General features: G+C 45.6%; 1 protein-coding gene across 2 annotated transcripts in view; it reads left to right on the forward strand.

Annotated features, from left to right (window-relative positions):
• Positions 1-15,243, forward strand: part of IQCH (IQ motif containing H) — a 185,918-nt gene that overhangs the window by 53,026 nt on the left and 117,649 nt on the right. For both annotated transcript variants that reach the window (XM_068275033.1, XM_068275034.1), the window contains 2 exons: positions 11,808-11,983; positions 14,277-14,819. In XM_068275033.1, coding sequence (XP_068131134.1) covers positions 11,808-11,983; positions 14,277-14,819 — 719 coding nt within the window. The remainder of the gene's footprint in view (positions 1-11,807; positions 11,984-14,276; positions 14,820-15,243) is intronic.

The raw sequence follows: 15,243 nt of genomic DNA on the forward strand, positions 1-15,243 counted from the left end.
ATACTTTCTTCAGAATCAGACTCGCAAATGTCAATGCAAGTGGACATCATGCCTTCATTCATGGTACAGGGCAGGTTCAGAGAAAGCTTCTCTGGACAAGGCAAAGAAGCTTCAGCATCAGATTCGCAAAACCGAAGCGCTGTCTCACTCTTAGATTCGGCTAACAAGGTCGAATCCGAGGAGTCAGAACGCCAAATTTGCGGATCCACGATCGCTTTAGGTTGCGAAACTGACGCTTCCATATCGCAAACCTCCGCGATCTGCGGAGCAGACTGCAAGGCATCTAGGACAGAAACACTGGAGCAACTGTCATCAGGCAACAGGCCTGCACAGGTGCGAACAGAATAAGACATAGATTCATTTGCAAAAGAAGTGGCGACAACAACAGGAGAAACTTTATTAGATACATCAATAATTTTCTTAAAGTTGCATAACTTAGGAATTTTCCCCATGGCAGGCTCACAAACGGACGATCTTAGAGATCCTGAGGGTAAAAATCTGTCTTCCTTAGACACAGGACCACACAGACCTTTTGCAGCCATACGTGCGGTGGCGACATCAGACCGCACTGGTTCAACTTCCACACAAGCAACTGCTCTGAACGACTTGCACTCAGACTTCAAACACTCAGTTGCTTTGGGAAAGGGAATGCATTCAAAACTCACTTTCTTTAAATCCAGAGGATTGGAACAATCGTCCGCTGACAATGTGTTTTTAGCAGATTGAAGCGCATGTAGTTCATCCAAAATCATTCTCCACACGTCAAACAGCGGAGTCACAAAGTCAGAGATACATTCACCAGTCTTGATTAAAGTGCACGCAGACTCAATGCACGCATACAAAACTGCTTCGTTTTTAGAACGGTATTGATTGCAAAACGATCTCCAATCACATTCCAATTCATAGACCAGGAGCTCGATCTCCCATTTCTCAAACGGGGGCTCCCATGCACACTTAACAAAGGATGAACAATCATAGTGCGCACAGTCTACAGATGGAACTGGAGCAGGAACAGAACGGGAATCTTTTACCTCTTTATTGGGATCAATTAATTGGTGTGTGTGTAATTCATCCAAAATGATCTGCCACACATACATCACCAGATCCACAACACACTTGTCACATTCATCAGAATCAATCAAAAGGCACACAGAGTCAAGACAATCGTTCAGGACATCCGCGCTTTTTGCGATGTAAAAATCGCAAAAGGCTTTCCAATCCAAATCAAATTCCTCCACCAAGGCCCCGATTTCCCATGAGGCAAATGGCGGTTCGAACAACCCAGTATCTAAATAATCTCCATATGGGTGGGGATCAGGAACGAGTACAGATTTTTTGACTGCTTTAATATAGTGTGCGATCCTACCTATAGCAGGATCCACATAAGCTTTGGATTGGGGCAAAAAACCTGGAAACTGATCAGCAGATGCATTATAAACATCATTATCATCATGCATGGTTTTGCCCATTTCAGACTTGACAGAAATAACCTCTCTATCTGTGGTTGCCATGGGCAACGGATCTTTCCGCTGGGAAGCCTTCCTAGATCTTTTACGTTTAGACTTAGAGGCTTTGGATGGCTGCTTTATGGATGAAAGAGTGGATGGAACAGCTGATTGAGCTGCTGACAACAACTCATTAAGGGGGTATGGTAATTGAGGTAATCTCAGCCAATTGTGAATTAAAAAGGCCAAGAATTCCAGGGGTCTTTGACTCAGGGTGGTATGATCTAACACATCATAACCCCACATTGACATTTCGCCCCCCAACAGAATGTAGACCATTTGGGGGGCCCAGGTAGACACTGGGGTGCATTGGAATTCAGGGTTCGCTAACAGTTTCGTACACTCAGACAAAAATTCGTCTGCTGATTCAGGTTCAAGTTTTTTAAATCTCTTAAAGGTACAAGAGCCATATTCGACAAAATCGTACAAATCAGAAATTCCGTCTACACTGGGGTTTTGGGTTAGGCTGGTCATTCTGTCACGATTGTGGAACTTTCCCCGTGATCAGCGCACAACGCGTGCGCTGACACGGCGGAGATCCTCCACAAGCGTATCATTTGCAGGAACCCAGCAAAAGGTGCTACGCACCTGTAGAGGGAAATTCCTGTCGGCAGATGGCGCTGGGGAGTGCAGAGGAACCAATCCTCTGTACCTCCACAAGTGCCAGACAGGAATTGTACGAAGCGCAGAATGCAATCGCAAGAGAGGCGATTGTGAATGAGATTGAGCAAAAGGGATAGGTTGTATGTGTGTGCGCCAATCCAGTCGCCACTCCGCGACCGCGCACACACACAACAGCAGATACGAAATAGGAACGCGATCGCGAGAGGTGCGATCGCGAGACGTGACACAAGGCAGAACAGAATAGAATACAAGGGTAGCAAAGGCACAGCAAATACAATAAGGAGATACGGAAAATAACAACCGCTAGCTAACCGCGAACACCGCACTCATTCGCAACAGTGCACGCGGTTATGCGCGATCTCCACGTGATAAGCACAATAGAGACAAGCACGCCTAACTAACCATAAACAGACAAACATGAAACAGGGGACGCGAGCGCTTGCTTAACGGTTACCTCACCGAGCCTGTAGCAAGCGCAGCGGACAAGACAGACACACGAAAAACAAGAACTAGGCAGGAAGGATCCACCGCTCTTCCGCCAGAGCAAGTGTGATCCAAGCAGGAACATAGATCAGAAAGATCCACAGCCGCTAACGCTAGCGGCTAGTGCGATCTCAGCAAGACAGAACGATTCGCTATCAACCGCCGTTGGTGACAGCGCAATCGCGACCGACAAGACAGAACAGAAGGATCCCCAGCGCTCGCACAAAGTAGCTAGCGCGATCCCAGGAAACAGAACAGAAGGATCCCCAGCGCTAGCACAAAGTAGCTAGCGCGATCCCAGGAAACAGAACAGAAGAGATAGCTGGTAGCAACCGCTGCACCAGCTATACTCCAAGAACATAGATCAGAACCATTTCCTGTCAACCACCATAGGGACAGGACAATGGCAAACAGGCAAGACAAGACAGAACAGGCAATACAGATAATACAACCTGACTGGGCTAGAAGGGGAGCCAAAAGCAACCCCCAGGAATTAACTATACTAGATAGCAATGGCTGACACTCCAGCAGTGTCCATCAGGAACTGAGCAAGGAAGGGAAATGACCAGCAAAGCATTCTGGGAAACATAAAGCTCTTATAGTGCCAGTCATCAAAGAAGGCAGGTAGGGGATTTGCATAACGAATGTATGCAAATTCCCCAGCAAGAGAACAGAACAGAAACTTGCAATGAAAAGACAGGTCTCTGTTCCAGAGACCTGCAGCCCACAGACTAGAGGAATGGACAAACAGCTGTCTGCCTGTGCAGCCAGCTGAGCGGATCATCACAGTCAAAAACAGTTTTTAAAAGTTTGTTTATAAACAAACAAAATGGCCACCAAAACAGGAAGTAGATTGATGTACAATATGTCCACACATAGAAAATACATCCATACACAAGCAGGCTGTATACACCTTTCCTTTTGAATCTCAAGAGATCATTTGTGTGTTTCTTTCCCCCTGCAGCTATCTTCCACTGAAGTGTCAGGCTGTTTCTTCCTGCAGAGTGCAAACAGCTCTGCCCGTATGCAATTCCTCAGTATGTGAAAGCCCAGCCAGCTCAGAGGAGGATTTATCCAGCTTATAAAAGATAATAGAGCAGAGAGAAGCTGCACTAATCTAAATAACACACAGGCAGTGTGCAGAGAGGGGCCTGGAAGGGGAGATTCATCACAGAACCACAACACTGAAGAACTTGGCAGCCTTCCAGACACAGGCTGACAAGTCTGACAAGAGAGAGATAAGTTGATTTATTACAGAGATGGTGATAGTACAAAGTGCTGCAGTAAGCCAGAGCACATTAGAATAGCTTTTGGAACTTGTAGGATGATAAAAAACAGGATGCAATTTTTGTTACGGAGTCTCTTTAAGGATGTGTGGGATCCTTTTTCATTTAGAAACAGATCTTTGAGATCTTCCGTCTGTGACCCTGCTGTGGGGAAAATTTCTCGACTATGCAGCGTCAAAAGTAAAATTAATATGCCTAATAAAGTTTATCCTGTTGATGTCGCTATTTCTTCTGCAAATGAGTCTCTGTCTCACCCTGTTCACACCTGTATGGGCCCGTTGCCTGATGACAGTTGCTCCAGTGTTTCGGTCCTAGATGCCTTGCAGTCTGCTCCGCAGATCGCGGAGGTTTGCGCTATGGAAGCGTCAGTTTCACAACCTAAAGTGATGTTTGATTTGCAGGTTTTGCGTTCTGATTCCTCGGATTCGACATTGTTAGCCGAATCTAAGAGTGAGACAGCGCTTCGGTTTTGCGAATCTGATGCTGAACCTTCTTTGCCTTGTTCAGAGACGCTTTCTCTGAACCTGCCCTGTACCATGAATGAAAACATGTTTTCCATTCACACTGACGTTTGTGAGCCCCTTTCTTGCTCTGAGGGAAGTGCTGATTCTGCACCCTGTACTCTGGATGAGTCAATGTGGCCTTGCTTAGAATCCCCTGCAGTGTCCCTAGAGGCTCGTCTAGGTATTGCCACTATACTCACCTGATTTTCTGCAGTTTTGGAGTTACAAGCTAGTTTGACTGCCACACAGAATTCTGGGTACAGTGAGAATGAAGTTAGGGAGTCAGTGTGTGTTCCAGTAAATATTCCTGTACATCCCGCTAATTATGATGAAGTTCAGTCTCAGGTTATGGTGGAACCATTCCTGGGACATCTGCCCTGCCTGCAGGAGGTATTTAATGTTCAGCCCTGTAACATGGATAGTTCAGAATCCTTCTTAGAAAACCTGGAAAATGATGTTCCTGAGGTCTTGTTTGATGTTCTGGAGGTCTCCGAGTTCCTCCCAAAGGGTGCAGAACTTGTAGGAGATGTCTCCTGCCCCCCAAGTCCTTCTGAGGTGTTGCCCTCTTCCGTGGACATTGCTGCCTTGCTGGCTACCTTTTCAGCTCTGGTGGAGCTTCAGTCATGGGTAGTCAATGATGAATTTCTGTCAGATACCATTACAGTCATTGAGATCTCTAAGCCTGAGACCGAGTCTTCTTTTGAAATAGTGACCTCTACTCGTGTGACCTCTACTCGTGATGATTTTCTGCCCGGTCCTGGTTTTTGGTCTGGTCGTGCCGGACTCTGAGGTTGTCAGTTCCCCGACATGTCCTGAGGTTTCTCCTGTGCTGGTGTACCCCAGTGTGCTCTGTGACCCAGAAAGCCCAAGTGTGCCTCGGTTACCAGCGTACTCAGATGCTTCCTCGGTGGAGACATGTTCTGATTTAGCCTGCCTGCTTGCATGCCCAGAAGTGGTCCCTGAAAGTCCTGATCTTGATGGGTGTCCTGCTAATTCTGAATCTGGAACTGTCATAGGTTCCATGGGGGTGCTTGGTAGCTCTCCATGTAAGCGTTCTGGCTTCTTGGAATCTTTGCGGAGCTTCAAGGCGTTCTGGGAGATTCCGAGAGAAGTTTTGCTTGGTACCCTGAATACGATCAACAGCGGCTTTTGTTTTGAAAGAGACACTTCAAACAGGTTTTGTGGCAGATTTGGTATTTTCGGACGCTCCTTGGAAGGTGGTGGGTATTGTCTGGAGGGTGTCGATGGCTTCTTCTCTGGTATCCACAGTCCTGATGGGTGTTAAGCTGAGACTTGTAGTGCTGATAGGCATGTTTCGGTGGCTTCTGTTTCCGATGAGGTCGGTTTCGGGTGGACTGACTCTGGAATTGGACCTTGTCGGGCTGTCCCGACCTTCATGAGTCTTCTGTTAAAGTGGTTTGGAGGTATCAGTTTTGAGGGTCGTCTGGAATTCGACCCTAGAAGGGGGGGTACTGTGAGAATCCGCTTAGCTGCCTGCGCAGGCAGGCAGCCTTTTGACCATTGTTTAGGTTTGCATGCTGCAGGACTCTGGAAAGGAGACCTTCTGTCAGTTATTTGCAGCTTGTGCTTGCTGAGGAATTTGCATACGTTGTCATGCAAATTGCCTGGCCACATTCATTGGAGGCGTGTACTATAAGTACTATGTGTTTCCCACAATGCTTGGCTGGTCATAAGGATTCCTTCCTGAGAAACACTCCTGGAGGAGTGTCAGCCTTACTCTCTGTTTGAAGATCAGCTTAGAGTAATCCCTGAAACTGCGCTAGGCAGGTTTCCCTAGTGCAGTTAGGATTGCTTATCTGTTTTGTTTGTCTGTTGCGATTGTCCTGTCCCAGCGGTGGTCGACAGGAAATCGTTCTGTGTGTCTGGGTGCTAACCGGAACAGCGGTTGTTACTGGTAGCCCCTTCTGATCTGTTTCCTTGGATCCTTCTGTTCTGCTACTCTGTACCTGGATCGCACTAGCATCCTGCGCTAGTGCTGTGGATCCTTCTGTTCTGCTACTCTGTACCTGGATCGCACTAGCATCCTGCGCTAGTGCTGTGGATCCTTCTGTGCTGCTACTCTGTACCTGGATCGCACTAGCATCCTGCGCTAGTGCTGTGGATCCTTCTGTTCTGCTACCCTGTACCTGGATCGCACTAGCATCCTGCGCTAGTGCTGTGGATCCTTCTGTTCTGCTACTTTGTACCTGGATCGCACTAGCATCTTGAGCTAGCGCTGTGGATCCTTCTGTTCTGTCTTCCTGTATCGCACTAGCCTCTTTTGCTAGTGCTGTGGGTCCTGTCTCTCGCTTGTTCCTGTTTTCGTGTGTCTGTCTTGTCTGCTACCAACGCTTGCTGGAGGCTCGGTAAGGTAACCGTTAAGCAAGCGCTCGCGTCCTCTGTTTTATGTTTGTCTGTCGGTGGTTAGTTAGGCGTGCTTGTCCCTGTTGTGCTTATCAAGCGGGGACCGCGCACGAACGCGTGCACTGTTGTGAATGAGTGCGGTGTTCGCGTTCAGTTAGCGTTTGTTGTTTTCTTTACCTTTTCGTTGTATGATTTGCTGTGCCTTTGCTTTCCTCGTATTCTGTTCTGATCTGCCTTGTGTCACTTCTGGCAATCGCCTTTCTTGCAGTTGCGTTTCTGTTTCGTATCTGCTGTTGTGTGTGCGCTGTCGCGGGGTGGCGACTAGATTGGCGCACACACATACAACCTGTCCCTTTGCTCGTTCTCATTCGCAATCGCTTCTCTTGCGAATGCGTTCTGCGTAACACCCATCAGGACTGTGGATACCAGAGAAGAAGCCATCGACACCCTCCAGACAATACCCACCACCTTCCAAGGAGCGTCCGAAAATACCAAATTCGTACAATGCCTGTTTGGCATTTGTGGAGGTACAGAGGATTGGTTCCTCTGCACTCCCCAGCGCCATCTGCCGACAGGAATTTCCCTCTACGGGTGCGTAGCACCTTTTGCTGGGTTCCTGCAATTATACGCTTGTGGAGGATTTCCGCCGTATCAGCGCACGCGTTGTGCGCTGATCACGGAGAAAGTTCCACAATCGTTACAGGATCATTCTCATTGGTCCACCTAGTGGACCAATGGCCATCCCCTAATGATGACATTGCTGGTATGTTAGGAGTCCTGCAAATCCTTGTTTTACCTGCAGGTGGCATTGTGTGCTGGGACTTCTCCTATCCACCAGCAATTGGTTCTCTATTATTACCTGCAGCTCCCTGTTCCACCAGCAGGTGGCATGTTCCTGGATCGCCTTACACTACTACTTTTCAACAGCCAGAAGCCTTCTTCTATATTTCTCGCAACCATACATCAGTTGTGGGCCTCCTATTGCACTGCACCTCCCCTAAGACACAGAGAGAGCTTTAGAAGTTTCATACTCCTCTGCTTGCCGTGTGAACCCCTGACACTATGGCTGTACTCTGGTGTGTGCTTGTGTACGTTATGTTCACTGGTTGTTTGATGTGCTGGAACTCCTTTACATATAGCAGTCACTTATTTGTTTTTTCCACTGTATATATTTAGCACTTTAACTTTAGGGCTGGGGTTGGTCCACATGCATAGTTGCAGGGCGTTTTTTTTAATGTGTTTAAAGAAGCGTTGAAAAGGAAACTATCTACTTCTCCGCTGGCTAAAGGAGGGATCCGCACAAAGACTTGCTGGACCTTCTTGAAACTTTTATTCTCCCATTGCACACATACGTAATACATCTGACAGTTTTTAACCATTTGGTACCTGAAAAGTTCTGTTTTCATGACTTTTACTATGCCACACAAAAGAATGCTGGTATGTGCACAGCAGATTATGTGCCATGGCTTTTCAGACTTCAGGTCTGCTTTCACAAATCAGGCCCAAAAATTACAACATATGCCACTGAATCATAGAAAGTAAAGAATGGAACATTGGAAATTCTGGTATGCCAGTCAGTGTAATTAGTATTGACTTTCTTGGCCATAAAAGTAAGTTTGCCATATACAAACTATGGTATCTGCCATTGCTGGCCTACTGAAGATTTTTATCTCTTGGCTTCGATGCTGATCCTCTGACCACTTTAATTTGTGACGTGCTCACTTGGAACACATATGCAGATAAGGAGTCAGAGAAGCAGTTACATAACTAACAGAACATTGGATCTGCCTGTTTGGACTTTAGAAAACTTCATAGTCAGATAATCAGCTCCACAGCCAAGAAATCTAGCATTCTTTAAAGGATACCTGAGGTGACATGTGACATGATGAGATAGACATGTGTATGTACAGTGCATCGCACACAAATACCTAGACTGTGTTCCTTTTTTTTCTTTCTCTGCCTGAAAGAGTTAAATATCAGATATGTAAGTGGCTGACTCAGTCCTGACTCAGACAGGAAGTGACTACAGTGTGACCCTCACTGATAAGAAATTCCAACTATAAAACACTTACCTAGCAGAAAATGGCTTCTGAGAGCAGGAAAGAGATAAAAAGGGCAATTTCTTATCAGTGAGGGTCACACTGTAGTCACTTCCTGTCTGAGTAAGGACTGAGTCAGCCATTTACATACCTGATATTTAACTCTTTCAGGCAGAGAAAGAAAAAAAGGAACACGGCATAGTTATTTGTGTGCTAGGCACTGTACATACACATGTCTATCTCATCATGTCACATGTCACTTCGGGTATCCTTTAAAAGAAGGTTAGCTTTTGTATTCTTCTTAAGCCTATTGTGCCTTTTTATATTAACAAAAGAAAATTACTGTAAATAAACTAACAGATAAGTTACATCACATTTGTAGTAAATGAATTAAATAACTGTTAGGCAGGGTTCACACCAGGGCAGTTTCTTGGCTAAATTACACTCAGGGCAAGGGTGTAAAAATTGCGCCCCCTTCCCTCCCACCCTTGTAGACTTGCAAATCCTTACTCTTTAGAGACAGTCACACAGCCACAGGTCCCAAGTAGATCTGCCTATTTACTAGTGACCAGCCACTCATCCAGGGGGAAGCAGGGACCAGGAAATCACACAGGCGAAGAGAGCCCAGAAAGCTGACTCCTCCATGGGCGCCATGTACTGACAGCCTGCAGTACTGCAGCAGGACATCAGGTGTTATCACGTGGTGGTGACGTGATGATGACTTGACGTCTGACGCAGGCAGCCCAGGAGGCGTCAAGGAAGGTTATCATGCTGGTAAGCTTCTTTCTTCTTCTATTTGGCTGCACTGCGCGTCACCAGCTCCCTAGTGGTTTTGCCCTTCTGCCTGCACCCCCTCCCCCCCTCTTCTACTTGCTGGTCTGCGCCCAGGGCAGTCGCACTGCCCAAGAAATGGCCCTGGTTCACACTTACAGCGTGCAGGAATCACACATATAATTTTCCCACATGCTACTTGCATCACCATTAAAATGTGCTCAGTAAAAGTAAACCTGAGATGTATAGTATCAAAGGATTTAAAATACCTGGGGCTTCCTCCAGCCCCGTGTGTGCTTCATTAGTACCCTCGGTCTGTCCAGTTAGCTCCCTTGGAGTCTGTGTGCCGCTGTGAGGCTTGCGACCCAGCTGGGTTGCAGGCCACTGTGCGTGCGTGGTCCCACCTACATGCAGCCCTTGATTGTGATGCTGTCACTGGGAGTGTTCTGCACAATCGCAGTTACAATCTTTGTACAACAAAAGCGCAATTGGGGATGTGCGCAGCTGGGAGCGCACAGGCCCGCAACTTAGCCGAGTTGCAGACTTTATAGGCTTGACGGCGGCAACAACGAGGGGACTGGGAGCATGGCTAAGGAGCTTTCAGAACCCCATGGGGCTGCAGGAAGCCCGGGTAAGTATAAATCCTTATGTTATTCATTTCAGGTACACTTTACACAAAATAAACCATGATGTTGAAGGGAATATTGCATTCGGGTGTACAGGAAAATGGTGCATCTGGAAAGTTTTTTCCGAACGTGGTAACCACATTTAAAATGTACCAGAGACGAGATGTAATAAAAGTTTTATACATACCTGGAGCTTCCTCCAGTCCCATGCACAGGGATCGCTACCACGCCGCCGTCCTCGGCCTTCCCCTGCTCTGTTACCGGGTCCTGTCAGTTCTGCCAGTCGCGGACAGTCTGCGCAAGAGAATGGCACTCTCTACCTATCTCTCCGGCTGCTGCTGGAGAGATATGTAGAGATCGCACTTCTCTCGCGTCAGACTGGCTGAAGTTACGGGACCCGGTACCGGAGTAGGGGAAGACTGAGGACGGCGGCGTGGGAGCGATCTATGCGCATGGGGCTGGAGGAAGCCTTTGTTATGTATAAAACTTTTATTACATCTTGTCTCTGTTTTCCTTTGATTAACATGAGCTGCCACATATTAGGCTATTCTGCATGTGGGGAAAGTTATCCCCGATGCCCCGAATTATCCAACTTCCGGCACAGAGCCCCGCTCCCTTAAAAAAAGGGTTTTGTGGCGGGGCGGGGATAAGTCCTGGAAGTCGGTTGCTTCAGGGACAACTTTGGAGCAAAGACAGTGCAGGTAATTATAACTTTGCCTTACAGGAAGACTGCTGCAAATTCGTTTTTAGACTGGATATCACTTTAACTCCTGTTAGTTTTCTGAAAGTGACCTCTTGAATAGGGAAGTGCTGGATCCACCACTATAGTTATATGTTAAAGTGATTGGTGCATGGACATATATTTCTGTCAAACTAAGGCCTCGATTCACAAAGCGGTGCTAACCTACTCAGCACGCCTAAAGACTTTGGGCGTGTTAACCAGGGTGCTAAGTAGGTTAGCACTGTTTTTTAAAATCAGATCGCGCTGAAAGTCCTGTACGCAAAACTTTGCGCGCGCAGTGCACGTGAAATGTCACATCGCGGTGCAACGAAAACGGTGCACCCGATGTGCCTATAAGGTCGCATGGGGTGCGACCTTAATGTCACACCCCGCGACATTAAGGTCGCACCCCATGGAACCTTATAGGTGCATCAGTTGCGCCGTTTCCGTTTCGCGGTGCGCGTGAAATATCGCATCGCGCTGTGCGCGCATGGGCCTTTGCGTGCGAGTGCTATTTATCACGCCTAAACTAACTTTAGGCATGATACAGGCCTTTTCACAAGCGTGCTAACACTTAGCACTGCTTTGTGAATCAAGCCCTAAGTGTGCATATAAATCCACTGGTCTGAGTGTGCACTACCAGCTCTACCAGCAAAGTAATAGCAACCAGGAAAATCAAACTTTGCCATTCATCTACTGTCTCAAGATAACTGGGAGTAGAGAGGTGAAATGGTTGCCATTACAGTTAAATGGAGGACTAATTTGCCTGAAAATATTGTGATCCCCCAGTTGTGTGTTTATTCATACTGTATGCTTGATCACTGTGAATGTAAACGTCACTGTTAGATGGTCTTTAACACACTCTGCTATGAAACTGCTACATAGGCAGGGATCATCTCCCAGCAAACCAGGAGCAGCATGAGTATGAATCTGGACTATCGGACCATAGAATGGAAACACCATTGCCTTCAACGCGACATAATGTATCTAGGAAAACTACAAGGACACCAGCCAACGTGACAGACCAAGCAGGAGAGGCTAGAGAATCTTCTGCATCCCAGGTACATATGTACACTTGAGTAAATGGCATCTACTTACTGGTTCATCTCACAAGTCCTGTCCCGCAGGGCAGCAGCAGATGTGCATGTATTATGGTGATAAAGGACAATCTGTATACTTTTTCACAGTACATTCAACGCCATAGTCCTGATGTGTTTGGAAAACCCTTCACATATTAACAGAAACACAAAGATTGACCCAAAAGATATAAGTCATCGGCCTGCAGGCCTGGAAGCAGCTGTGCTTCTGATTACACAACTTCCCCAAGGGCTTTACATCTGCCCGTCGATCCAGTTATGTCATTTTGCCCTGCTCACAAAACAATAATGCACATTCACAAAAGACCAAACACATAGCAAATTAAAAGACTTAACTAAATGAAAGCATTATAGAATGTTCATTTACTCCAAGAGAAGGGAAAAATACCTCTCCTCATTTGTCCACAGCAGAATTATATTTAGTGACACAATTGTCTTAACAAATTACACAGCACTGTGCAATAAATAATTAGGGGTGCACATGAAAATTTTCATACATACGGTACATGTAATTGAACAAAATGTGAGTTCCAGACTGGGAGAATAGCTCTAAAGGTGCCCATGCATCACTTGATATTGCGGTCTGATCGACCATCCGATAATTTTATGAATTGAAAGAGAATCGGTGCCGCTATCGGTCGAAAGGATTGATTCAACATACTGGAAAATCTCAGTTACAAGTGCTTAATCAGGCGTGTGACAGTAATTGCGATCAATATCACAATAACCAACGTACCCCCTGGCCGGTGCCCCCCCCTCCCCCGTTTCTGTATGTAGTATAAAAGTCTCACCTCTCTCCGCCAGCTCCACTTCTGGTCTCCTTACATGTCTGCCATCACCACAAGTGTACCACCAGGCATATGTTGGGACATCACTACATGCACCTGATCCGTGGTACAGGCGCTTGCGGTGATGCTATACACGGAAGAGACCAGGAGTCGTGCCGGCTGAGAGGTGAAACTTTAATGAGCATGTGCACACTCCTACGCTTGGAGGGACGGCCAGGCAGGCGTCGGAGGCACTAGGCCAATTTCTGAGAGAGGAATCTGTCTCATGGTCGATCTGCCCATACACTGAGTGATTTTTGGAATTGTGTGTAATGCAGGCCATAGCAATGTTTTATATGATTCCAGAAAAACATCAAACTGAACAGATATGCATTTAAAATGAGGTCCTTGTTTAGTCAGCTATCATCACATTTTGATCAAACATTCTATTAGGAACGGTGTTCCCTGATTGTAAGAGGCGGAGGAGTAGGGGGGATTTAACCGCCATATTTATTTTGTATTGCATTGATCAGCACACAACTTGCTGAGGTGTAGGTTGGATCGACTTTCAAACAAATTTCCTTTGAAATGAAATTTAATGTTAGATGTGTAAGGTCTAGGCATTAGGAACAGAGGGTTCAAGTGAGAATGGGTGACAGGTAAGTGCGTAGTGAAATAAAGGTAATGTAAATTGCCAATATTTTTACCAGCAGCACCACCGGGAATTGCAGAGAATGTAGGTTGTATGAGAAATGTCAGGACAAAAGCAGTAAAGTGATTTCAAGTCCAACTAAACCCAAAACTGAATAAGGCAACAGTTCCTATAGCAACCATATACCAAGCATTTTGCTTTTATGGGACAATCTTTTATTATTATTATTATTATTAATATTATTTTGTATTATGAAGCTGTAAGGTTCTTTTTAGTCCATCCACTCAAAATCCTAGAAATTCTGCTTTTCTTTAAAGAGGAACTTTAATCAAGGATTTGTACCCCTTTCCCCAAAAAAACTTACCTTTTCTCTAATAGATCATCGGGGACATCTGTATGGCTGATATTGTATTGAAACCCCTCCCACAGTGTGATGTTAGGGCCACGGTCCTGACAGCTTGCTGTCTGTGAACCTCATTGCATTGTGGAAAATAATGGCTTTATCCAACTGCCAATAACCAGTATCTTCCTCTGTGCATATACTGTAACTAACAAAGTAAAGGAACATTCTGCAGATATCACCTGACAGCACTAAAGATATTGCCACCTGTGATAAATTTCAGAATGTAAATCAAGGAGAAGAAAGATTTTACAATGGGCAAACACTAACTAAATAATTTGTAAATGAATATTGTAAAAAATAATCAATTTTATTAATTCCATTATTTCCACTTGAGTTCCTCTTTAAGTAAACTATGTACCCCATGACCCTGTCACTTGAAGTGTCCTCATTTAATTTTTCTTACTACACTAAAGTTTAACGTTTGTCTCCTAACAGGATCACTGGGCATTGACTACAGTTAGTCCACCCATTGGACACTGCTTTGCCATCAACAATGGTATGATCGATGCCCAGGCAACAGACTTTTTGACCTTTAAGCAGCACTATTGTCTCAGCTGGGGAAGCTTTACCACATTTCTGGAAAATTTAGTGAAACTACTTCAAGATTATGCTGTACCTGTTGCAGTGGTAAATGGAGAAAGAGTGAGAACAGCCCTTTTGGACCTGGAGCTGGGTAAGACTCCAACTGTATCTCAGCTGCTGTCTGTATTGGAGAACAGGTCATGGGTTTACAACCTACTGAACCAACCAGGCCAGCGCTACAAGGGAAGAGAAGGAAAGACAGCAGCTGCTCTGAAGATCCAAACAATATGGCAAGGTTACAGAGATCGAGTTGCTTACCTGGCATATCGCCGGCAACGATGGGCTGCTGGTGTTATTGCTATTGCCTGGCTCTTGTATGTGCAGAGATCTCGTGTAAAGAAGATGTTACTGGAGTCCCGAGATCGCCATTTACAGAACTTCCGATCCAGAGCAAAGGTTAGTCAATACTCTATGATCCTAGACTTGTCAGTATTTAAAGACTGAATGTTCAAGGTCAAGGTTACATATCTGAAGCTATCATATTTTTGGTACATCAAAAGATGACCATACTATTTGGAAAAATCAGATGTATTAGGAAGGACTGAAGGCAGGAGTGAGTGAATAAAACCAGGAATAAGGTTGGGTGAAGTAAAGAATAACCACTATGGATTGACTATTGGACACAAAAAAAAGACTTGATGTTTTAGGTACACTAGTCACACTATATGATACCTTAAGAGTCAGATAAAATACATTAATACTTAAAGTGAACCTCCGGACTAAAAATCTACTCAGCAGAACTGAAAAGGTTTGGTGTTTCTTTAACAGTTTTACAGCATCAGAACTTTGTTTAACTTACCAAAGCATCATTTTTAGCTGC

Source organism: Hyperolius riggenbachi, chromosome 3 (assembly GCF_040937935.1).
Source record: "Hyperolius riggenbachi isolate aHypRig1 chromosome 3, aHypRig1.pri, whole genome shotgun sequence".
NCBI classification, from domain to species: domain Eukaryota; kingdom Metazoa; phylum Chordata; class Amphibia; order Anura; family Hyperoliidae; genus Hyperolius; species Hyperolius riggenbachi.